General features: G+C 39.8%; 1 protein-coding gene across 2 annotated transcripts in view; it reads right to left on the minus strand.

Annotated features, from left to right (window-relative positions):
* NTRK2 (neurotrophic receptor tyrosine kinase 2) overlaps positions 1–27,330 on the minus strand; it is a 202,575-nt gene that overhangs the window by 40,059 nt on the left and 135,186 nt on the right. For both annotated transcript variants that reach the window (XM_083818799.1, XM_083818798.1), the window contains 3 exons: positions 11,827–11,957; positions 5,800–5,972; positions 2,463–2,697 (listed from right to left, as the gene is read on the minus strand). In XM_083818799.1, the coding sequence (XP_083674925.1) occupies positions 2,463–2,697; positions 5,800–5,972; positions 11,827–11,957 (539 nt within the window). The remainder of the gene's footprint in view (positions 1–2,462; positions 2,698–5,799; positions 5,973–11,826; positions 11,958–27,330) is intronic.

Genomic DNA, 27,330 nt, shown 5'->3' on the forward strand with positions numbered 1-27,330 from the left:
GCTAAAAGACAGCTGGAATGTGGAGGGTTGGAGAAATGATCCGTCTCGATTTTCTCACTGTGCAAAACAAGTGACTACACAAGTTTAGGTTTCATACATTTCCATCATACTGCAAGCTTACTTCATCAATTTGGATGGAACCACGATACTTATATTTTCATTCCTCACCTCTGCCATGTGTCTACATCTTTCTCCTTCAGCCACATTTGTGTCTTTTACTAACACCTCTTTCCACTTTCCTTTTCCTTTTTCTTTTACATTCCTTAATGAATTGACTTATTCATTCCCTCTCTCACACCCATTATTGCATCCTCTTCACACACTGTCCTTTTCTTCCTTTCCTTCTCCCTCTCTCTTCTCATTTCTTTATTTCTTCCTGGACCACACTGATCCTCCCTTGGCCTCAAAAGAGTGATGGGAAGGAGTGAAGGGGCAATGGGAAGAAGAAGAAGAAGAAGGAGGAGGAAGCGGAAGAGGAAAGGAGAGAATCACTCTGGAGAAGAGGCAATGAGAAATGCAAAGAATCACTTGAACGAGGTACTTTGAAAAGCACCCCATGACTTTCCAGGCTACCAGAACCTTATGTTTCAGGCAGGACAAAATCCTAGTCTTGTTCTAAACTCCTCCTTCATTGGGTAAAAGCTTTGCTTGAGTGCTGATGCATAAGACTCAAGGATTAAAACCAGAAGTACATGAGCAGGTAAGATGACACTAAATTCATTACACCAATGCTTGCACCAAACCTAAGCTGTCCCCAGGAAGCCTGTATGATTACCTAGCTTCTACCTGCTTTTGTCTGCAGTTTTTCTGTAGCAAGAAGTCTTTTTTTTTTTTTTTTCAAAAATTAGAACAAAACAAAGAATTTATTGTTCAAAAATGCTGTCTTTGTCTGTCAAGACTTTTGCAAACACTTACTATTAAGCATGAACATTCATTCTTAATTGTAATGATGAACTGGTAAATGAATCCAGTCTCACTAAAATATGTAACAGAGATATGTCTCCAGTCCCAGCAAGTACTGTTCATTCATCAGATACAAAATCAAGAAAGCCTGGCCTTCGGTGCTCACTTGAGTCTTTGCAAACACAGAGTCACTGATTACTATCCTATGTATTTTTCCAAGTTCTGAAATGAAGTCATGCTTATTTTACATTGACAAAATTGCATGAAGTGCCAAGTCTCCAAAATAAAAAAATATAAGAGGAGTCTGTTTCATATGTTTACTAATTACTAGGTTTGCCTTGTAAAAGAAGATACAAAGAACAGAGGAAATGTATTTCTCAGCTGTTAAGAAAAACAACACTCAACAAAAAATTTTTGTGTGCACCTTCCTCTGCCCTGTCAGGCGTCAGCTGGATGTAAAGTCAATCCCTCTTCAGGCATCCCACAAACACTGGCACAGACGTGACACTGTCATTTTATGGACACTGCAACCCAGTTAGGACAGATAAGGAAGAGTCCTTCATTTTACCTAAAAAGAAGTCACTGATAACAAGTGATGTGAGAGGCACATACATAGAATGTGCTTTAAAGAGACCAAGTAGCTTATCTGACAAGATACAATTCCAGCATCCACAAACTAACAGCTTGCCCATGGATTGCCTTCGCAAGCCATAAAAACCTGATAGCCGCAGTTGCACTCATGAAGTTACACATGTGGTAACAAACAGCAAATGCTGTCAACTACCTGACTTGTCACAGAGTACAAAGACACCATAAATGACAATGATTAATGTACAAGGTCCCGTTAATCCTAGCAACTATAGGAGCCCTTTGCAAACTTCACACATCATTATACCACAACTGAGCCTAGGGAAAACAACCTGGGCCAGAATCTGAACATGCACCAAGGGCTACTCTTACCCACTACTGAATTATTGCCCTCACCAGAGTGATGCAAAACAGCTCTTCAATCATAAGCAGTAGAATTAAAGAATAGGCTTAAGGCAGGAGAAGCCTGCAGATAGCTTTTAATGCATTGAGAAGTTAATAATTTCTGACCTAGTCTTTCCCTGAGATAAATACCTCATTCAGCACGGCTGTCTGCTACTTACAGCTACTCAAATAAACATTATAATGAAACATTATAAAATACCTAAAAGTAACAATTTCCACTTGTCTGAGAAACATATGACAACATATTTTAATAACTCAGAAGTATTGGGCCAAATCTGATTACCCACTCTTCCTTTCCATCTGCTTCTTTTTCTTCTTCACTATAGCCAAGCAACCATGTAAAATTTCTGCCCAGAAAGACCTTCCTATCTTTTAGTATTAGAATTTAAAGTCATCATACATAAACAGGACATGCCAATCTTATTCTGATTAATTTGCTCCGTTGTAACCCAAAACCAGGATCTCCATATGCCAGCCTCTAAATTACCTGACAGTGTAAAACCAAAATCAGTCATATCAGTACTGAACCAGACCTCAGTTGTTAGCACTTACAGCAGTTCACTTACCCTATAGTAGTCCGTGCTGTACACATCTCTAGACATCCCAAAATCCCCAATCTTCACCAGTAGGTTCTCACCAACCAAGCAATTCCGCGTAGCAAGATCCCGATGCACAAAGTGCTGTGATGCCAGGTAAACCATACCAGCTGCAATTTGCTGGGCGATATGAAGCATCTGGGACTGTGTCAGCTCAGCTGGACGGTTGCCTTCTGCCATCAGTACTGCATCTGGACCATGTGCCCTGCATCAAAATATAAGCTGATAAAGTGACAGGCCACTTGTAAGCTACAGAGGTGAAAGGTATTAGTGAGCCTAAAACCACACAAGTGACTTACTCATATATAAAAACAAAAGGGCTATCGATTCATTGGTGAAATAGCAACAATTTGTCTCTTGGCTTTTTTCACTTACTGTTTTCCTTCACTGAGTGAAAGACAAGCGGTCTGAAGAGCATTATACAACAGGTACATATACTGCTCACAAGAATAAGGCAGCTGGGTTCATAATAATATCCCCCTATCCTAAAGCACCCCCCTTCTCCTGTTGAATCCTATTAACTCAAAGATATTGATATCAGCATTCCTATGTACACAATTTTATGATAAGCATTACTAGCCAATCCTTAGCCAACTAATAAGGTCAGCTAACAATCATTCCTCATTCCTCGTTCATACACCTTATAATATTTTGAAAAAGGACTTTCCATCCATTCTACTCTTCTAGGTTTTCAGAAGCCTTTTTACTTTATTCCTGCAAAGTATTTTTCCAAAGAGACTATCTCTGCCCTTCCCTTCTCAACTGTTTTTGAAAAATACTCTACAAGCAATTTTTGTTTTCTCTCAGAAAAGTCCTCTCAGAAGTCCTTCCTTCCTCCGAAGTAGAGTTTCAGAGAATCACCTTTCTAATCAATGAAGGCGAGGCCTTAATTCATCCCTAAGGAAAGGGCACAGGAGTTTGGAAAAGAGTTGTAAATTAATCAAAATCTGTGAGATCAAATCTGACATTACTTATTAGAAATATGATATTAAAATTGCCCCAAGGGAAGAACTTCATGAGCAAAGTGACAGATGTGAGAAAGAAATGAAAGAAGTTATGTAGCATTGCTGGGATTGCAGCTGGTACCAAGTAAAGAAGTTAACTGCACTTTCTCTGCTACAGGGTACAGCCAAACATTCAACTGGTCTGGGTGAAGCGGGATGTACAGGAGGATATGAAACCTCCAGCCAAGACTCAGAGGAAAATTCCTGTTGAAAAGCACTGTGCCTTTTCATTGCACTGATTTTTTTATTTTTATTTTTATTTTATTTTTATTATTTTTATTTTTATTTTTTTGGCTGCTCTCAGATATGAAGCTCCAAATCACTAAATTAGAGAATTCTTCTTTCACTGGTTTCCTTGACGAGATGATTTGTATCTAATGAAACTTTTGGATTATTTTTAACACTCCACCCATCTTGCACTTGTGGTGCTGTCTGTAAAAGAGGTGCTCCTCAGCATCTGCAACAGTCAGTAACATTGACAGAGATTTCCTTGGGTTCAAATTAGCCTCCACTGTCCAGAACAAGCACAGGGCAGGCATGGCTTTGAGGCTGTGGTCCTAGATCTGAAACAGCCTTTGGCTACACACAGACAGCAAGGCTCATTTGGGTTAAATTTCGGATTCATTTTTCCCGTCAGCCTTTGGTGGCGCTGCAGGGTAAGAAATTCAGGGTTTTACAGCCCACTTGCAGCTAACCTCTGATCTGCAGCACAAGCTGCGGCAAATGTGAGAGGAATGACAAATCGGAGCTTAGGTTAAACAGCTTGTCCCAGCATAATCATTTTATGTTCTAAAGACCAGGGCTGATTAATAATTAAAAAAAAGAAGAGAGAGAGAGAGAGAAGAGAGAGAGAAAGAGAACACCTAATGGAGGAAATATACTGTCTGCTAAACTACCTTTCTGTACAACAATTCAAAGTCAGAGTTAGGAGGTAAGAAAAGGCCAAACAAAAATAATCAAAGAATAAGTATTTCTTATCATGATAGTGAATCAGCTGCAAATCTGGCCTGTTCTAATGGAAATTCAGTGCTCTCAAAAAGTACTGGGACAGTGTCTTTGGAAACCACAGTTTTCTCCTGATCCACGGCAGAGGTCCAAGCAGGCAAATGTAAATGCCCCAACACTGCCCTGACAATACACTTAAATCCTTTGCCAAAGAGACAGTCAGTCTGGGAAAAGTAGTGTTTGCTCTGCATCCCCAGTTCAAGAGCTAGTCTCTCTGCCAGACCTGGCAGCCCTGCCAAAAAGGGAGGATGCTAGTTGATGTCATCTGCTTTTATGTGGTGGCTATTTGTTCACTAGAGATTAGAAGGACAGCAAACTCATTTCACAAAGGCAATAAAAATGCGTAAATGGTGACACTAGCAGTCACTAGCAATTTCAGGCAGATAGAAAATCTGAACCCATTTAAAGGGACATTAGTTTGATTATTTTACAGCTTTGTCAGTAGCATACATTGCACAGATATCTGTCCAGTGTGGTGATGCCCCCACTTATTTTTCAGCAGAAGAGATCTCGGTACATTGAAATGTTTTTTGTGATACTTTTTGATGGAAGTGACATAGAAGACATTGAAAGAACAGTCCCTTATGCAAATGTTTTTATGTAGGAGCAAAAGCTGTCTCTTAACTGCTTATTTTTATGTCAATGAATGTCCACTCGTGGAAATGGCACATAGATAAGGCCACTGTTCAAATCTTGCTGATTCATGAGTTATCTATTATTCTAAACCTTGAGTATCATCTATTTATTTATGACTACTTTACTGCCAAATTTCAATTTATAATGCACATTCATGAACAGCTTTATGAAATAGACCTCAAAATGTAGTGTTTTCCACCACACCGAAGTTTCCATAATTCAGTTTTCTTGCCACAGATTAATGGCACTCTTTCCAAAACAATCAGCGGAGGGAAGAGAAAAGGGGTTAGATTTCAGAAGCTTTTAGATGCCTACAGATAGCAATAGGTATTGAGTGGGATCTTCCAAAATGCTACCAGAAAGCCTGCAAGAAGACAGTTCTTACTGTAAACTTTATAACCAAATATTTCAGAATACCCTCAAATATACTAAAAAGTGTATTTCTTCAGTTTCCATTCCTTCTGAGGCTTAACTTAATGGTATTTCCAAATACACAAAGAAAATGAGTTCCACATCATAGGACACAAAATGAATGTTGCACAGATTTGCACTTTAGGGTGTCTGCATTTTTAAGGGATAGGAGTTAATTTGGCATTAAGTACCAATAGCTGCCAACCTTCATTGCCCACTTCTAGCTCTCCAGCACATGTTGGTGGGTTTACCTGAGGAACTTGTTAAGATCTCCATGCTTCATGTACTCAAAGACCATGATGAGCGGATCGCCCTCAACGCAGACGCCGTAGAACTTGACAATGTGCTCGTGTTGCAGGTTAGTCAGCAGCTCTGCCTCACGGTGGAAGTCCTTGCGGGCATTGTCACTGGCATCCTTCAGTGTCTGGCAGAGGAAAGGAGAATGTGAGGAAGAAGAGATGTTCACAGAAGGTAGCGAACATGTGAGAAGACATTGTAAGGGTAAGATAAGGACATTATACTGCATAAAGAATGGAAGTACATTTTTAGTAACTCTTTTAGAAATGCGGATGTGATGTTTAAGTGCAATTTAGTAAAGGCAGTAGAATTGTTGTTCCCCTGCCCCATGTCACAGTATAATCCCCACCAAATAATTTTTGTTATAAGAGGATGTAGGAATACTCATGATCTTGCTGTTTCAAGTGTTTTCCAAAACACAGAACAAACAATCTGATCTTATCCAAAAAACATACTAGTACACGGCTGGTTTGTATCCTTTAGCTTGTAACTCAGGAAAACCCCTAGTATCCTGTTGGTATTTACCTCTGTTTTTAAGTTCCTTAAAATAAAGCTTTGCTTGCTTAAAATACTTAGTGGAACATAGATGCATTTCTTATGTATTACTGATGTAATTACTGCTGATGTTGGTCCCTGTGGTGCACTATACATTCAGTAGATTTGTAGAAGGGCAGATCCTTGGACCAGACCTTACAAGCTGCGACTTCAGTCAGAAACTCTTTTGAAATAAAGTAAATTTACTTGCATGACTAAGATTAAGAAATGTGTAAGCAACTGAAGTATCAATCCCAAATTGATAGACAGAGCGTAAGTAGATGCAGGTCAGAATCTTGGGGTGGCAGTTTTTATTTTTCCCCATTTTATTTATATATAGATCTAAAATCCTGCTCATTTTCATTTTGTAGAAAATATATCAATGTTGGATCAAACAGGAGGCTTGAACTTTGTATAATGAAATAGTACTAATTTACCTGCCACTCATAAGCAGTTTCAGATCTCTTCTTAACTACATTTCATGAGCAAGGAAACACTTTCATGCATGAAACCAAAAGCAAATTCTGACACCAATTAAGTGAGGAATAATCATAATTGACAATAAACCACTACTGTGCTCTACCTTCAGAAGGTACAATGGTGGTACTGTATTAATTGAAAAAACATTTTTAAAACTGTAAGAGAATGATAGCAGGTTAACAATGTTCACAAGTTATTAATCACAGAAACTTACAGCTGGGCTTTGTACCTCCGTATTTTAAGTACCCCTAGACTTAAAACAAAAGACAATAAGACTCAAAACTAACAGCATTGCTTTAACTTAGGATGTTTTTTTCCTGGCTATTTCCTACTCTGAATTCATATAGACACCATGGGACCAACCACGCTCATCAGAGCAGACACAGAACAAGTTGATACAGTGCAATCATTCTGCCAACAAACCCAGTTTCTAGCTGTAATAGTCATGGTTTGTTCAGGGTTTTTCTTAAACAGAGAGAATTCAGTCCACTTTACTAGTATGATACCTATGCTTGTATGAATGAGGGACTAGGGACTAAAAGATGACTGTCAGAGAAAATGCTTTCTTCACTTATGAAACGGCAGACATAGACCTTAAAAATGAACAGCTGAGGTGAAAAGAAGCAGGGCTGAGTGAAAAGCCATTTATCAGACACAGGGGCTTTTCTCTGTAGATTTCAGGCTCTGTGGATACCAGAGGCAATAGAAACTTGTTGTGCCACAACGACACTTCCCTGAAGAACCCTTTATGAATCTCATGTGTCTTCAGACACAGAACCCTTCTTTCGCAAGTTTTACCAATAATGATGCAACAAGGATCTTACAAGCCTTCATAAGCCGTGACATATTAGTATACACAGCCATATCATCTAAGGTGGATATCAAATCAGCTCCCCATCTATGGTCCCCAGCAAAGCACATCTGAACCAAGCAAGGACTGAAACTGAAATATCTTCCAATGCATCCAGGCTCTGCGATGATGCCTTAACATGATGCAGGCACCAACTCACAGTCCGATCTATGCTATATAAAGAAAGCACCCGGAACAATTCTGTTGTCAATTGAGTCTCCTCTGTTGGTTTCATGTATAAAGCAATTGGACTGTAATTCTCCTCAGCAAGAGAATTAGAAAACAATTCATATAAAAAACATTTTTATATAATAGCAACCCAGGAAAAAAATGATAGACAGAAGCACAGGCTCATACTCTTTCCAACATGCTCTTTCCCTGGAAAGACAGTAAAAACGCTGACAGCTCTGCCCTGTGATGATGGCTTATTGTATATTTCAGGAGAAGCTTTTTATCTCACAGAAACAGCAAAATTATCATATGACAGAGCAGTTGCCATGGCAATTACACATTTTTCTGTCAAACAGCAAAATGCAAAAAGGTCTAAAACCCTGGCAAAACTCAGAAAGGGTTTCTATTACAAGGGCAACCTTAAGTTCTGTAACCCACCATTGCTGCAGCCCCCACTCCTCTAATTTTCATTACTTCATGCAGCACACAGCATAGACACAATGCATGAGAGATAGCCGACATAGGCAAGGAGGAGATTAGAAAGCGAAAAAATTAATAAGCACATAACATTTACATAGAAATGACAGGGAGTAATGCATTTAACTTCTTTTCAGTGTAAGGGGAAAAAAATAAAAACAAAATAAAACCATAAGAGCACAAGACGGGGAAAAGAACATATTCATTATTTTTATCAATACTGACAGGTAAGCCAAAGCTCTGCATGCAAAGCACTCTCACCAATCAATGGGAGGTTTTCCCAAGCAAGAACTGGTACACAACCACAAGTACTTTCCAACCAGTAGGCTGCTTGGCCAGCAGCTAAGGAGGAGGGGACATATTCCCTTAGGCAACAGAAGCATTCCCTGGCTGGTAGAGGAGTTCCTCATCTGCTGAGTTCAGCCCTGTGACAGGTGGACCGCCACCCCTTGTTTAATCTCCTTCACCAAGACCTTGCCCAGGTATCCATATAGAATCTGGACCCTGCAAACTTGCACTGCACAGCACTTGCTGTGCACAGCAAGTGCAAGTCACCAGCTTTTTAATCCACCCTGACACCACAGAGCTGTAACCCCAGCAGCAGGGGGATCTGGCTCTCACCAGCACCAGTATGACATGGTAATGAAACTCTCCTGACAGCCTTCCTTTACACTCTTTCAGCTTACTGCTCCCCAGCACCACAGAACACCTGAGAGTTGGAGAAGAGTTGGAAAGCTTTGGTTCTCCTCTGCAGTGCCATGGAAACATTGGTCACGTAGTACATACGTCAGTCTGCTAGACAAGCACAACCCTGGAGCAAGCAGCACAGGGTGAATCCTGCCTTTCCCACTCCCAGGTCAGCAAAAGGCAGCTGCTAACTTGTGTCCTGCAGGTCATCCTCACCTCCAGCTCCCAGCTACAGACAGTTTAAACGAGGGCAAAACTCTGACTGGGAAACCAGTCCTATGAGTAGACAGTACAGGAGTACTGGCCCTGAATCCGGGCCTGAACAACCACTGTGGCACAGCAAAAACAGCCAACAGGGAAATGAGAACCTTTCCTTCTCCCACCCTCTGTTCTCTAGAAGTGTCTGCAGCACACTGTGTACTGATCTGATCTGAAAAGTCACCTGGGGTGGGGGGAATCCCATGCCCAGACTGACCTGTGGTTAAACTCCGTGCTCGCAGGTCTTGATCCACAGTAAGCATTTCTGAACACTCAGTATTCCCCCCAAAAGTCCCGATGGTCAAAACAAATTTAACAGACTATGCTACTCCTCTTCCAATGAGGAAAAGCATTTGGGGTTGTTTATGCTAAGCCTGCTTTTGCATCTTCCCAGATTTCTCTGGAACTCATCTCCCACGCAATTTGCTGCAGCGTCAAGGTCTCAGATATCAGCCTGCTAGTGAGGAAAAGGATGAATGTTGAACTAGACATGGGATGTTTAGGCCAAAGTTTTAGCACACTTGCACAAGGCCATGCAGTTGCATAGCAGTCGGCAAGCCAGGAGACCAGCCACTGTCCTGAGGGTTGCAGGTGGATGAGGTCATGCTTCCTTGTTGCCCAGTACCCCTGGCACTTCCTTACTTCATACCAAACAGATGCTCCCTGGATCTATTTCACAGGGACAATTTTGCTGTGGCTTTGCTGAGGGGAGTGGAGGTGGTGGTGGTGGTGAAGCACTGTAAAACCTTTGCTGTTAGCCAGGAAAAGCAAACCTTGGCTGCTGGCATCCAGGTCTGCTCCTCGAAGAACAAAAATGAAACACTTTCAATGCCAAACCCTGTGGCAAATGTTGAGGCCTGGACACAGTCCAGTTCACCAAAATATTTCTCTTAAAGATGTGACTTTGGTCACTATCTAAGAACCAATATGAGAAACCTAAAATGGGCATACTCTGTCCACAGAGGTTATTCTTGTCATGGCTATCTGTGCAATAGCTTTTGATGCTAGGAAGAATTGATTTGGTAAAAAAGAATTTAAAAAAAAATAATAATACCAATCCAGAAAACTGACAGATTTATCACCTAAACCCATGGAGACACCTCTCCCTTTGAAGGCTGAATACTCTTGTGAATTACACTGAGAAAGTGCAGCAGAGAGAGAGGGCAGTACAGAAGTGCTAGGCTCAATTTGGTCAGGACTTTCAAAGGCAGTGAGTGAATGGAGAGACTTTTATTTTGCTATCCAGCACTTCTCTGAAGTGATAGAGAAATGGAAGTTTCCACTCTAGTTTCACCAAAATACAATAGAAAATTCATTCAGTTCTAGTTTTGTCATCTCTTGTCTCATGCTTTCTCCCATCTATGACATGTCCCTTCCAGGCTTCATTTCTCCTTACCAGTCAACATGGTGGAACAACTCCAACTATCAAAAAGCTTGTAACTTTGATAAACACACACACAAAAATGTTATTTTTGATGGAGCAAGACAGCACTCTACAAATCCATCCTCATTCTTATGTTTTTACTACCAGATCCAAAACTCTGTGCCTTGTTTCCATTTTCAAAAAGACGATCTACTTGGTTTCTTTTACTGTACAGCTTGATCCAGAACATACACATGGTTGACTAATTGCGGCTGGTCAGACAAGATTATTTTCTGATCCCTAAACACAGCCCAAATTCTAAATGTGTATTCACCCTGCATTTAATGAGATACCTCAAATGTTGAACACCTCGTTCAGCTTTCAGCAGAACAACAGATGGAGATAGGAGATGGTTGCCAGGGAGACTTTGCAAGCTCTTTGAGTGTAGTATCACTGATAATGTCTTCTAGTGTACATCCATAGCTGATGGTGATGACCAACCCTTAGGCCTTCCATTTTGGGGGACTAAAAGATTTGCTACCATGAAGCATGTTCAGTGTACAAACCCCAAGACCATGCTGGAAATTTCCCTTCTATTTTGGACTGTGTTTTGGAAGGGCTGACTGGAGCTGTATAATCAAGAATCACTCCTCCAGGTCTGAAATATCATGACTTCTGGATTTCCATATAGACAGTGTTTAACAGCACATGAAAATATTATCCACAATTTTGTGATTAATATAGCTGCCAGGAATGTTATGACCATTAACCACAGATAATTTCATTGGCCGATTAAGAGAATCACACAATCATGAAAAAAAATAAATAAAAAGCCTTATTTGACTGGCAATTACACACATAACCTATGCACTTAGCTGGTTATACATTATTTTGTTAGTCACATGCATTTTCAATGGCCTAGGCTTTATTTTTCACTAGTCATATTTTAAATAGATCAGAAAACATTTTAACCCTTTGTAACACTGTTTTCCCCCTTTTCCTTATGAAATTCAGCTCTCATTTTATAATCCACAGCAAGCTCACATATCACATTCTCTTAACACCCCATTAGCCCTGTGAACCTTTCCACACGATCATTTACAAATAAAGTAGCATTAGTTGCAACTACATATTAATGATTGAAACCCTAGACTCTTTTACCTTCACTGCCACCAAGATCTTGTCCTGCTCGGGACAGAGGTTGTAGCATTCTGCCAGAAAGACTTTCCCAAAGGCTCCTTCACCAAGTTCTCTTTTAAGAACAATATTGTGGCGCTTGATGTGCTGAACAACTGCAAAGAAAAGACAAAAAGGAGGAAAAAGTGAGCTGCAAGGCCTGGATGGGACAGGGTCCATGCTTCCAGCCACTTGGAGATGGGTTTGCCTGCAGAGCACGGTGTACATGGTAAAAAAAATCAAAGCACCCATATGTGATTCATTAGTGCCTTGCCCCCAAAAAAATGGAGTTATAAATATATTTATATTTGGAGAGTAGTCCATTTGCTGGATAAGAAGACGTGGAATTAAGAATCACCTGGGAAAAGGCTATCTATCATCATGTTTTGATGACTGCTGTAGAGCATACTTAAAAATGAATGCTGTTGCAATTTAAGGAAAAAAAAAAGAAAAAGAAAGAAACAGAATAAGAAAACATGAGCAACCATTCTCATATCACTTCTATTTTTGTACCTCTAACAATAGCTGAACTGTCTTGTCCAGAGACAAAAATGTTTGGAAGAAAAAGTTTTAAAATTAACCTAATCCAGGAAAACAAAATGTGCCCTCTTTCAACTAGATTCAACTTGCTCTCTGGTTCCCTTATCACTTGTTCATCTGCTTTCCCTCTGTGAGCTATATTGCAGTTACCTTAAGATAGAAATTTCATTCTTACAAACATGATTTACAATATTGCTCTGAAGTAAAAGAAATAAAAGATGGACAAAGGCTTTAGTCAGTGTCATGGACAGAGACTTAGCTGAATTGCTGCCCAGAAACAATTGATTCAGACATTAAAATCTTTGAGCATTTTTGTTCATCTCATTTTATGTTCTCCTTTCAGTGCAAGCTTCCATTAAAAGATTTAATATTTAAAAGACTATACCAAATTTTGTACAATGCACCATCAATTTGCAATGTTCTACCTAAATGAAGCAGCTGCAAGGTCAGTTTAACTGGCCAACTCGACAGGGTGGACTGCTTGTGTTGCTGAAATTGTACAAAACAGCCAGTATCTACTGGCACATTTAACCTAAGAGCATTTAGCTGCTTTTGCAAACACTGAAATTCAATCCTGCTCAGACAGAGCCTATTTGCAACTTAAATCTGAAATGCAATAGGCTAAATAGCGGTGCGTAGGCATCAGGCTGCCTTCTGCCAAGATACAAATCTCCACTGGACCACTTAGCTGCAGGGACCAGGGCTGAACCCTGTCAGCAATCTGGGATATATTCAGACACAGCCCACCCCCTGGCTCCATGCTTGGCCACACGCTTGTTCCAAACCGAGTGACCATTAACTTAGAAACTACCTTACCCCCATTACTAGGGGGTGGAAAATGGAGTCCTGCTAACATCAGCAGTGGGACAAAAGGACAGTGCTTGTCCCCACTGCTATCGCCAGCGTTTGGAGAGTGGGCCCACAGTCTGTGAGAGGGAAATCCCCACATCCCACACCCCCAGCTGTGGAGGACACCCGAGAGCACATGAGTACACGTTGCAGCAGTGGGCACGCATGATGGGAGCCTGGTGCTGAAGCAGTGCAACAATTGCTTGGCTCTTTCCCCACACCCAGGCCCCTTTTGCCCACCTGGAGATTGCAAGGCCCTTGGGCAGCCGTGCCTATGCCTGGCTGCTCCGAGGGGATCCAGTCACCATCATACCGGGCCTGCTGAGCCTGAGGTGATGGCTGCCTGGACGCTGTGTGAGACCAAGAGCAGAGACATTCAGCTCCCTGGTACCAGCATCATCACCTTAAAATGCCCACAAACCCCATCAGCTTTTGTAGCAGAGAACAGGGCTGAAGTCCTGCCCTATTGGAGTCAGCAAACCCCACATCTAAAGGGGGGGGCTTTCACTTTGCTGTCATTGCTGCTACCAGAGACTTGGCAGTGACCACAGCCAACTTCCTGAGCACTGATTGGGTCCTCTTCACTCTGAACACCAAACACTATTGATGTGTGCCCTGGAAGTAAGAAGACTTTTTACCATGTTCCTGGAGGATTGCACAAACAATGGTGTAAAAATAAATAAAACGTGTATCAAGTATTTCCCTATAGTATACTTACAGCTGCTGCTACATGCTCTGATATAAATCAAGCATTTGAATAAACAACCTGTCCCATACCAAACTGTCAAAAGCAAAACACTGCAAGCCACAGAAGAGCTCTGCACAGAGTATATTTGCAACTTGTTATGCTCTATCCATCCCTGTTACCTTTCTAAGCTGAGCAGAGTTGCTAAACAAATAAAAAATGACAGTAAATGTGACTAAATACATTCAGATTAAATACAAGAACAATGTAAGTAAATCAAACACATATGATGTGACAGAAATATGAGCTAAGGAAAAAATCCGTTTGGCACACTCAGGGCCCCTGACACCATACTGACACCATATTCAGTAGGAGGAGATTCCAGCAGGAGATACACTGAAAAATGCAAGTCAAAATCTGCTTTCAGTTAATATCAGGATAAAGCCAATTAACTCTGTAGAAGTCCAAGAGATTATCCTGGATTTACATCGAAGAAACAAAGCATAATTTGGCCAAAGAGGTGGCATAACTGAATTACCAAAGAAGTGGTCTCATAACGTTGTCTTACAGGCAAAGATACACAAATATTCAAAGGGTGGTTATGTATTTTCCTCCTTTTGACTCTAAATGGTGATTGCCCTTGAGCTGCCATTTGTGCTTTTAAAAGCATGTCATCCCTGGTTTAAAAGATCTTGTTTGATTACTGTAAAAAATACGTTACATTAAGCTAAGAGCTAAGTCAAGTTGAAACACTTAAGAGAAAAATGAAACCTAAAATATGAAGTGAGACTGAGCAAACTAAACAAGGGTAAATGCTGAATAGAAGCTGTGGTGTTGAATAATATCCATGAAAACCCTGCCTGTAGAAGCACAGGGCTCTTCTGGATGACTGCAGGGAACAGGCTGGCAACAAGAAAGTGGACTGCAGAAAAGGATTTTCTTCTCATCTTGTGATCCCAGAGGCCCTGCAGCAAGACAGCTGGACTGACAGTATTTCATACACTAACGAACAGCATGTCACATTGTCAGTGATGCATTGAGGCCTTATCCTGTAAACACTATCTGCAGGCATGGGATTTCACTCGAAGGTAACCTACCTTTGATGGTGAGGCTGAACAAAGGGGATCACTCCACATTCTGGAATGGGTTCCAAGAAAAACAGGCAGCTCAGGATCACCTCACCACATTGTATTCACTGAGCTGGATGTGACTGATTTTGGGCATGGACAGCAGGACACTCAGAAGCACAAATTATTAGAGTTTCTGCACGTAATTAAAAAATAAAACGCTGTGACCGAGTGAAAGTGTTTCCCCCTTGGTCACAAACAATACATCTGAACATTTTACCACGACATGTGACCATTACACCATCTAAGATAACCTTCTGCACAGCATGGAGCATAATACTGATTTAAATGACTTGTGCTTGGCAGGAAAATACCTCCTGAAAGGAGCTGTGTCAGTCTTTATTTGGAAGTCTGAGCTATTCTCTTGCCCTAATGTGTAATCATTTTCATTGCTAATAAAACTGCAGGCTTTCTTCTTTTCTCTTTTAATTTTTAGCTTGTCTGGCTTGCATCTTTCTTCCTTGGGTTTTAGTAGATTTCCTCTGCTAGCTCAAGCACCCTTTTAAGGTCTGGTGCAAAATACACATAATCTACGTCATTCTTGCTATCGGTAAAGCAAAGCCATGGAAGCTCATTGCAGGTAAGCATTTTGTCTAGTTTGCCTGTCACTTTTTGTGTCTCTTCTGTGGAAAAATATTCAATATCCTTTAAAAAATGTAGTTGTTTCCAGTTGTTTTTCCCAACTGGAAGTCACATCACTCTCTACCCCAGGTTGTGATATAAGCATAGAATCAGCTCCCTATACCCCTGCACATCCAAAGATCACACTAATCCTTTTAAGGCTAGTTTTACTAAAAAGCACAAAATTTACATACATACACATGAACACGTGGCATTCATGAGTGTCTCACCATGTGAACACCTTACCCAATTACAGTATTACAAATGCTGCAAGTTTCAGTTATGTTCTCACATACCTTATGGAAACAACAGAGCACAGGAGAAATCTCTGTACTTACAGAGAGGCTAAATCACAGGGACTTCCTGTCTGATGGACAGTAAGAGCCACAGCAATCAAGCTCCATCCTTACTGCTCACTGAACTGCCAACACTAAAAGACTCTGTTGTGTTGCATACCCACTTAAATTATCTTCTAATTCTCCTTTCCAGGATACTGTTCAAAATTTTGCTAGTGGTACACATGTGGAAGATTCTGATGAAATGTGTTTTACCAGGAGTCTAGAGAAGAGGATGAGGATCTTCAAGATGTCAAATAAGCAGACAAGGTAATATTATAGACAAATTTACAGTTGCATAAGAAAAAGCAGCAGCAGGTAAGACTCAGCTTATGATGTGACATGAGTTGTCACAGAAAGACATTTTGCAAAGTTTCTTCATTATCTTCTTCCATTATTTCTCTTGCAATCACTAAGACTCAGCTATTTCTAAGATCTTGCTAGAAAAAAAACAGGTGTAAATGGCTGAGTGATTGCTCAGATAGTATACCAAATTTGTACAGCATTTGTCATTCACATAAAAGGTAAGGTGGAATTTCAGAGAGAATCACATAGCAGGAGGATACAAAATCACTACAAACAGCAGACAGCAAGTCTAGCCCAATGACCTTCAAATTCTGCAGTAGCATCAGTGGCAGCAGCTCTACAGTCCTGCATGCTACTGACAGAGTAGAAATTCTGGCACACTAAGATATACTGTCTCTAACACGGCAATAATATGGCAGCAACAAAACCCACCAACTTTATAGAAACAAATAAATCGCACAACGTTAACAAAACTTGCTTTCAGAGTTGCCTGGATGCAGAAATAGGTCAGCTCAATTCTGAGAGTATATTTCTGATTATTTGATGTGTTCATCCCATACAACATTTATTACTTATTATTCTATATAAATTTTTGTGTAGTGATACTGTTGTTTAACTTTTACCATAGAGCAGCAACAAATCCTCATGCAAGACTGGTGCCCTGTTCTTATAAGTGCACATAAGGAAGCAGTCTGTTTTCAGGTTATAGTGCACACTTGAGACACCTCTTTCACTGGATTAAAATAAGCCAACAGAAAACCTGCTCCTCGGGTATTCTACTCCAAATCAGAGGTGCTGGTACAGGATATGGAAGACAGGACACAAAGGATCCACAAAAGAACTACTAGGTCAGAGAGACACTCGGGCCTTTTCACGTTATCAGTACAAGTATGGCTTCTGAATCAATTCTGAATTAATATATCAGTGACTTCTCTGCTTTTTCACAGGCATCACACTATACAAGGGGCCCTGAAGGAGATGTTTAATGGACAAGCTGAAGAAGGCACCTCCATGGGCCTAGGTCTTCCTGAAAGAAGAACTGGAGGTGTTTTATTAAAAATAAGTACTCACCAGAATGGCATAATTCCCAGGGACTTCCCAGCTGCCAAGAGCTACATCTGGTGATAAACCCGATAAATCTGTGACTTCCGTAGCTTTGCCTTTCATTTGCTTTGTTTACAACTTAAATCCTCACAGGATCTCTACTTTAAACTCCAGAGCTTCCATTGTCTTGATGGGGAATTAGGTTTCCCTTTGTGATACAGCACTGCAGCTCCTGGGAATGTGCCCTGGCAACAGTCCTTCCCAGGGCAGCTGGGGCACCACAGATCTTGTGCACTGAAAACTCACTTTGTTTTAACTGACATGGCCCTTCTCTGGCTGAAACTCAAGGGTTTGCTGGATTTTGCGGGTTTATATGTGATTTGTGGTCAAGATCTTATTTTCTTGTTTGGCCAAGGTCTTCTCAGTGTCCTACAGATAGGCATATTGCCACTCTCAATTACATCCTTATAATCAAACAAAAACTACTTCATAATAAGTTATAATAACAATGCTAACATAGTTTTAAATACATGAGTTTTATGAGCTAATTTCACCCAACAGGAAAACAAGAATTATGAAGTTGAATGAATTTTTCCAGGCATTAGTTTTACCTTGCATACACAAACAAGGCCCTCAAGCCTTAGTAATCTGAAATTGTTTTTGATTTCAATGATAAATATGTCCTAAATATGTACTTGTCCTGTAATGTGCTAAAAAAAAAAATGGGGATATATCAGAATAACTGAAAGCTGAATTTAGCTGACTACATTCAAAGTAGACAGTAGATATTATTCACTTTGTTTTTTCTCTGTATGCTGCTTCCTGCTTACCAACAGTTTTTTCAGCACTGTGCTGCAAATCAGCTTTAAGCAGAAAGCTGTGTTGCATTTTTGACCAAACTTTGCCTTTGCAGATGTGCATACACTTAATTTGTAAGTGCCAATCTCCATGCACTTCTTCCACATGGTTACTGAGTACAAAACTTGAAGGCTTTGTGCATGAGTTGCAGTATAAAACATCTGCTAATATTATTTTATTATGGCAAATCTGGTCCGTCTTATATGTCTAAGTAAACTGGAAACAATGATGTCACCACCACCACCCTTCTCTTAGCTCAGACCAGGAAATCCTTTCCCTCAGCATGACACTAATCTTTATGGATCTTCTGTGCCACAGAAACAGAAGGACTCAGGAAAGGATGGGGAATTAACATGGAAGAATATCCCTAGATGCTTGCAGGGGAGAAGGGCTAATAAACATTCTGCCTTCAGAGCATTAACTCTTTTTCTACCTTTTTTCAGAAACCAGCATAGTCTGAAAAGCATCCCAGGATGCCAGTCTGAGAAGTAGGACCTGAAAGAAACATCATACATTCAGAGACTGAGCCATATTCAAGCTTTGCCTAAGTGGATATAGAGGTGCAGTTAAAAGAAGATGACCCATTCTTGATGTAGGCTTCTCTGCTTTACTTTTTCTCTTCTTATTTTAGAAGGAAAAGAAATCAGGAAAAGAAATTATACTGCCTGAAAACCCCGCAGAATGGGTGAGATGAGTAGAACCATCTTAAAAGCTGAACAGAGCTGGAAGAGAAGTTATTTCCTCTTACAGATGTTTTGTCCTTCAGTGGTTCTTCTCCTTCCCTGGTGAGGCATTTGTTGTTCTGCTTTCTTTCACTGACAAGCTGGTACTCCTCTTTGCTGGGGTGTGCCATCTACAAAGGATTACTCCCCAAATAGCTTTCTCTCCTTGGCCTCTGTTACAGTTTCAGGATCCCAGTGCTTACTGATAACAAAGGCACTTGTAGCTAGCAGTGTATACATGCATAGTACACCCAGAACATTTATCTTTACTGCTGGGCTATGCCAGACAGCTCTGCTACAGCCACTAAACAGTCAAAAGATTATTACATTGAAATAGCTTCAAACAAAAGCCCTACAAATTCCCAAATGAAGTCACCAAGGGTTTACAAGACAGAACGTGCTTAGGGTTTTTCAGGATCAGGTCCTCAACAACTGCAAAGAAAATATCACATTTCTTTTGTCTTGTTGCACACTAAATGGGAAAAAATAGTGCTCTGTTTCCATGCAAATGCAGCATGTTTCATTTTTCAGAATTACAAGACCTACCTACCATAGACCATATGCTATCTCCTCTGCTTACCTGGCTCCTCCATTTTGTATCCTCTGAAAGGCTGAGACTGTAAAGTGCATTTTCATTGTATGACAACAACACAACCATTCTGTATGTAGAAGTCATGAGGTTTTTACAGCCTGTATGATGTCTCATCATTTTCCAGGGTCTGAAAACCTCTCCAAATCCTTAGGATGGATAAGAATAAGACTGTGGCATGCCTCTTGCATTAAGCTTTGCTAAAATTGACAGTGGTGCTCCTACTTGGAACTACTCTGCAAATTACACTAAACAATAGCCCAGCAGGATGTGAAAACACTTCAAAACCTCTTTCAATAGCAGTAGGATAGGTGCCTATTCTAATTGTCCTGGTGGAAAACTCAACCTGCCTCATGGTTACAGTGAGAAAAGAAAAGATGTCTTGACACTGGGAACACTAAGATTTCCCAGATAATTTCTCTTGAAAAAAAAAAAAAAAGTCATATTTTCTTTTCTCCCCTCTTGGATCTGCATGTTATTTTCTTGTAATATGAAAACTAGCAAATCTAACTAACAGGTCCAGCAGAGAATATGAGAAGTCTTCTTCCATTCACTTGAGCTCCGGATATTGTTATCTGTCAGCTGAAATAACATTTTACTACATTTCAGACAAATAAGAAAGAGTCCTCCTTCTTTGTTAAAATAAGTTTGATGAGGGAGCAAAGTCTCCTCTACACAGCCTCTTGCAAACAGCCTGCCCAACGTAGAACCCATTGCCCTGTTAGCAGATCCGAGGCAGTCTTACGCTCTGCACATCCCTGTAGCTGCAGACAGACAGGCACCAGTCATCCAGTCAGAACGCGTCCCCTCCGTCCAGCCAGTAATCCAATCACAAATAGGTAGGGGACATAAAATAGGAGCAGTGAGTGCCACAGTTTCACTACAGCCAACAGGTTGGCTTCTCAGCAAAGTTCCCTTCAGACAGCTGCTTAAATAAGAACTCTGTAAATTTTGACAAAATTGTATACATTCCCTCCCACATATCAATGAAACTTTATTTTAGAGACAGAAAATGAACACAGATGCAATAACCAAACAGCAACTATGTGATACATCAGAAGCTAATGAAAAACAAAGACCTGTACTCCTTTAGGGTAACAACAGCTTCCTAAAGGATCTAGTATGTTAATGAACTGTCAGAGCCCCAGTACCAACAGCAACAACACACTCAAACATCCACTAAATGGGATCTTTCAAAGCTGTGGCCCATGACGAGGCTGAGGACAAGTTCACTCTCTGCCATTATGCTTTCAGCACCTAAAAGCATCTTGTTTTTGAGTTGATAATTACAGTGTGCTGAGCCAAGCAGCTGTCACTAAGGAACAAGAGCTGCCCAAATGCAGCAAAATGCATAGAAGTTTACTGGCTGATTTATCACACAATAATGAACTCAGTTACAGCCTTTTTCTGTTTTTTACTTCCATGCATCAAGAGGGAGGAGAAGAAGAAAAAAAAAAGAAAAAGAAAAAGAAAAAGAAAAAGAAAAAGAAAAAGAAAAAGAAAAAGAAAAAGAAAAAGAAAAAGAAAAAGAAAAAGAAAAAGAAAAAGAAAAAGAAAAAGAAAAAGAAAAAGAAAAAGAAAAAGAAAAAGAAAAAGAAAAAGAAAAAGAAAAAGAAAAAGAAAAAGGAAAAGAGAAAGAAAAAGAAAAAGAAAAAGAAAAAGAAAAAGAAAAAGAAAAAGAAAAAGAAAAAGAAAAAGAAAAAGAAAAAGAAAAAGAAAAAGAAAAAGAAAAAGAAAAAGAAAAAGAAAAAGAAAAAGAAAAAGAAAAAGAAAAAGAAAAAGAAAAAGAAAAAGAAAAAGAAAAAGAAAAAGAAAAAGAAAAAGAAAAAAAAAAGAGGAAAGGGAGGAAGAAAGAGCTTTGAACATTTTGTTCCAGTCAGTTTCCAAGAAAGAGGAAAACACCAGGCGAGATTCAATTGAAGGATGCCCTCCCACAACCCACTGTTGCTGGAGAAGTAGCCACTGGGCAGATACCCGAGACGTGTATTTCCCAAAACACACAGACCCAGCCTTTGCAGAGATGTGAACTTTTGCTGATGGCAGCACACATACATAGCAGGGGAAACAAGAAGAAGAACAGCAGAAATGGCTGAATGAACTTTATTCAGGATCTGACACATTATGTCAGTATAATGAACATGACCTAAGGAAGAGTGTTACACTCATAAGCAGACTGAGTTGGCAATGCTGACCAATTAGTACCGGTTAATTTTGCGATGATAGGTAGTACACATGCGTGATATTCTATAAAAGCTGAATACGTGTCACCATAAATCAAACACTCTTTTCCCCCTGTACTCTTTATTCTTGGAAAGTACTTACAGTTGAATCTTCTGCAATACTTGTATGCTGAAGTGAATGCAAATGTTAATTCCGTGGGCCTCTGCTAGAAACAAAAAATGTTTTGGCCAGAGAAGTTCTTTTCTCACTTAGCATCTATGTGACTATTGCTTTTTTTAAAAAAAAAAAGAAAAAAAAAAAAGAAAAACAAGTCTGTTTTATTTCAACTACCATACACCACAATATTAGAGCACAGTTTAAAGAAACTGTAGTCTGCACAGGAAGAAGATAGGAAAAATGTAGTGTTGTGGTGTGTTTTTTTATTTGTTTTTTTGTTTGTTTGTTTGTTTGTTTGGGGTTTTTGTTTTTTTTTCTCCTGTTCCTTCTGAATTTCATGTTCTCTCACTGAGCAGTAAGTGCCAGCTGCCTACATATTCATTTACTCGGAAAACATTTTGAGCAGCAGTAACCAACAAAAATGGCTGCTACATTTGTTCAGCTGTAATGGCAGAATACCCCACATGCTTTTCACTAAAGGAAGTATTAAAAATTACCATCGTTTTCACTGTCACTAGTCAAACAGCTGGATTTTTCTCTCTAGTTGCTCAGAACTGGCACTTGCAGCTAAGGAAACAGGTGTTGTCCGTCGTTATCATGCTGTCTGTACTAAAATAAAACACTGAGAGGCGTGAGTTACTGCTCAGCCCTGTAGATGAGATGTCACCAGGGTACATTAACAGACTAGTTCACAACCACTGTTGATTAACTATTGCCTCTTGCGAGACAACCTCCAGGAGGAGGCTGAATAAGGTTTTGCTTTTAAGAAGGACTTGGTGTTAAGCCAGTTAAAGCTACTTTGCCTTTTGGTAGTCCAGAATCCACAAAATGGTCCAAATGCAATTTCCAGGATACTGTCTTTCTAGTCTGCCCTTCTGGTCAGAATTTTAGAGAAAAGAGGAAGGGTCAGAAGCTAACATGATCAGGTATAAACCACTTCCAAGATTTAGTGGGTAGTTTTTCCAGCATTTTCCCTTATACAGCTCACAACGAACTTACAGGGAAAGTATGGTGTTTTCACCATTGCTTCTGTCACATTTATTCTTCCCTTTTAACTCTCTCTTCATTATGAGAATTCAGCCACATGTTCCAAAAATATAACAAGCTCTAACTGCAAAAATAACCATACTGATTTGCATTTTCCCTTACAGAGAAACTACAGAGAGGCAACATTGTTTACTTCTGAGACCTAGACAGACACACAGAGATGGAAAGGTATTTGTCATCAGGACTTCAACAAACAACTTTTATGATGCTCCTTCTGAGTGAATCCCTTCATCACTGTTTTCCTCATCTAGAAAATAAGGCCAGAATTGTCTAGATGTCTTGTAATAGGTCTTTGTTTGTTTGTTGACTCTTTTTGTTTGTTTTTAAGATTAATTGCTTTCTATTTGGGCTGTGTCACAAAGCTATAAAGTGCTTTACATTCATCAAAGATCTTATCTGGTGTATTTTGAAAACAACGGTCCAAACTCCTCACTGCCATCTTAATTTCCAAATCTGAAGAAAAGACTCTTCAGATGTGCATTTGACCTCCTTATAGTTTAAGTATATTAAAACATAGTCAAAAATAAGAGCAACTGAAAAAAAATACATTCATAAAAAGGATTTTACAACAGCTCTATTTCCCTTCCACCGTCTTCATTGTTACCTTTTATGCCATGAAATTAATCCTGCTTTCACCCACAAAATGGAAACTGGGAAACTCAGTGGATCATTCTAGATTAACAGTCACAAAGAGAAGCTGCTGAAGAAAGCAATTAAGAAACCCACAACACCCTCTAATTAAAAACAAAACAAAAGAAAACCAAAAGAAGAACAACAGAAACAAATGACACACCATGAATGGAAGAAAATATGTGATGTCTGCTGCTCAGTTAACTGCCCTAATTCCTTGCTTACTCCAGTCTGTATGTCGTTAGTTTAGTCTTTTATGTGCTATCCCACATAAAAATAAACAGGCCCTCAGGGATTAACATACCACAACCAGCACTTCAAAACTACTTGATGCTGCTTCCTTTCCACACCTTCATAAATGTAAACAAATCAAGATTTCTGAACAGGAGCTACTGAAATGCTTTTCCTTCATATTGTGCCAAACAGGCATCAGAAATGCCAGTTGTGTAGATCAGGGAAAATGGCAAGTTGCATCTTACTAAGGGCTATTCTGGCTAAGCATCCAAATACTACCATTGGGAAAAAAAATATTTTTAAATCCAGAGCATTTTAAAAAGTATTTTTGATTATAATTAGCCCAGTTGTAAATTAGTTGCAATAGCTGGGGGCAAGTGGTTAGAGAACCTGCATTATCCCTGCTATTGCACAAAGTACTGTGATTTCACATATGGGCCATGGTGAAAGCTGTAGTTAAGAACAGCCATAATGACTTCTGCTTCAGTTCACAGTTTTTAGTTCAAGCCCAGCTCTACAGGACTCCTATTCAACTTGCTCAAATCAATGACAGGCTTGCCACTGCCATCAAGGGGAACCTGAAGCATGCACTCTCACAGAAAATAGGTACATCTTGCCTCAGAAACACCATCCTTCTAATTGGACAGGTAGGAACATGAATGTAAAGACAGTACATACATAACAAATTTGCTGCATGATGCAGCTTCCACCCAGTAATTTGTATCTGCATATACAGTAGAGAGGAGGATCATTCACATCATGGAGTTTATTGTCTCCAGTGAGAAGTGCAAGCCTGAATTGCTCATGGGCACAACTGAGAGACTAAGTATGGGCACAGTGAAGCATAAACTCTGAAAAAAGAGAAGGAAGATGACTAGACTGCTCTAACTCAAAAGAAAGGGAATGTTCAGACCTCAGCTTATTAGTAGTACTAATCAAATTTCCTCCCGTTTTTGCACTTAGGCATTTTAGGCCCTGTTAATTTAGATTTGTTCATCCTGAACAGCCTGTTACAGCTGCTCAGGAACAAGCCAAACATCTGCCCTGCAAAGACTTCTCTTAGAAATTTCATACAACATTTTGATAAAATCCTGTTCCTAGTACAGCAAGAGTTTGTCCGTATCCAAACCAATGTCACTTGTTTCCGTACAGCGATTCTTTTCTGTTACCCTAGACAATCTTATTTGGGATATGCTCAGAAAAAAAAAAAAAAAACAGACAAACTTTTGCTGGCTTATTTATCACTACTTCTTAGTGACTCAGCTTTATTTTGATGCTATGTATGGCACAGCTGCCAGCCTGTTGGAAATATTCTGCATCCTATTTGGTTAGTGATCCTGCAATTTCAAAAGCATGTGATCTCGTATGGAAGTTTGCAGATGTAGTTCCCTCACCCTCCCCAGCTATAGCATGACAATACATGCCAGAACACAGGCTCTGGCACAGACTTTGGAGACGGATGTGGAAAGGTTACACAATTTTGCAATAAATTCATTATGATCAAGCAGCACCAGTTAAAGCAATCACTCTCCTGGCCAAAGAAATAAATAAGAAAAAAAAAAAAAAAGAAACAAGTCTTCGCTTTTCTGATGTCCTGTTGCATCAAAGCACAGGTTGCAACAAGCAGAGAAAGTGTAATGTGCTTCAACGTCTTTGTCAGTTGCTATGGTACAGTTTCTTATGGAAAATTCCTTGTTCTGCATGATGTTTTTCCTGCCTCATTTGGGATGGCAGAACCGTTCCTTGTGTCACCTGAGAAACCGGGCTGTCAGTTTCCACCTATTGGTGAGAAAGAAACTCATCAACAGCAGAACTCAATGGAAAATTCCTCGGGCAGACGTGTCTGCGCTGGAGGCCAACATTACACTGGGGAGGACAAGTCAGGAGCCGAGGGGGCCGCGCTGCCACACAGGATATCTGGCTTCCACTTCAGGGTTGGCCACAGATTTCCTGCGTGAGCTGGGGCAAGGCATTAAACCTCTGGGACTGCCCACTCTCTGGCCAGTGCACAAGGGCCCCAGGTCTGCAGCCAGCCCACAGACCAACCAACTAGAGCCAGGGTATGGGAGCCTCAGCCCAAAAGCTCTTCAGACAGGGATTATTTGAGGCTGCGGAGTCCCACAGTGCTTTGCACAATGAGGTCTTGTCTGGGCCTCAGAGCTCTAAAGTAATGCATGCAAATAATAACAGATAATTGCATTGTTCTCTGCTCTTAAGGAAAAATAGCAATACAAGCAAGGTGGGAAAACTCCGGTGTTGTTGTATACAGCCGAGCAGGAAAAAACATTTGGCTTTTAGAGGAGATCTGCAATCTATTTTCTGCATAGATTATACCAAAAATTGCCAGAAATACAGTATAAATATGGTATTATAGCATCACACTGGTGATACAAAGCAATCAGGAACAGGGCTTTTTTCACTAGTGGAATTTCTTTTATAGATTAGTTGGAAGTAAACCGATTTTAATGTGATATTTTTCCTGCTGGAATGTTTCTCCTTCCAATCAAAAAATAATTAAATTCCACCACTTTTGATTCATGACAAAACCACAGCATGGTTAAAATAAAGAGTGTTAACATTTTAATGCAGTTGAATACCTGCCGTACTCCAGAACAGCAAAATTCCCCTGGGCTCCCTATGGTGATAAGAAGAGCTTTTGACCCCTCTGAGGAAATGGGTTTTGGAAAAAAAAAATGTGTAAGTGCTTGAAAAGAGACTCCTTCACTAACTTCTGTCATGAGAATGAAGAGCATTCAAGATGTGACAATGCGATTGCACTCTATGGGACAAATTTCTGTTGGCGCCAATATTTAAAGCTCCATTGACTTCAGTGGAGTTTCACCTTTTAATCCAAGAAGGTTCAGACTAGTTGGATATCTCTTTCAGTTACATACAACCATTTTTCTCTTTTAGAGTCCTTCCCTCTCCCAGATGATTTCAACATGAAAATTAATGGAAACACATGTAAGAATGAAATATACATGCTAAATATTAATTGCATACAAGTCAGAACATGCAAAATTTTGATTCCCACAGCACTGACTTCAGCATAAAGCAAATCAAAAAATTTGACTGAAAAATTTCAAAGGGCATAAAATAAAGTTTCAAAGACTCGGCAACAGGAAAATGATGATTTTGAGTTACCTTTGTGGCTTTCTAAAATAATCAAATTTAACATTGAAAGTGAAAAAAATGTTTATTTTGCCACAAAAGGAGATCAAAAAAGCTTAAAAACAATCTTGAAATATTTGCCAAAAAAAACTTTATATTTTAATACATCAAATTATTTCAATTTTATTGATGGTGCACAGTTTTCCCATTTCAAATTTTCAGCTAGAAACAAAACTGAATCAAGTGCCCTTAGCTTTAACTTTCATTCTGATTTTAAAGTAGAAAGTAATTTTGAAATGCTGAAATCTCACATGGGAGAAAAATTCTATTTTTGAACAGCTTTACTTCTGTACATTTAAAATCTCAGCTATTACCATGCTTTAGTATGGAGCTTTGGAGTAAGAGGAGATATACCAAAGATGGAATAATTCAATAAAGGTTGGATTATTCTGGT

This window comes from Anser anser (genome assembly GCF_964211835.1).
Source record: "Anser anser genome assembly, chromosome: Z".
Lineage (NCBI taxonomy): Eukaryota > Metazoa > Chordata > Aves > Anseriformes > Anatidae > Anser > Anser anser.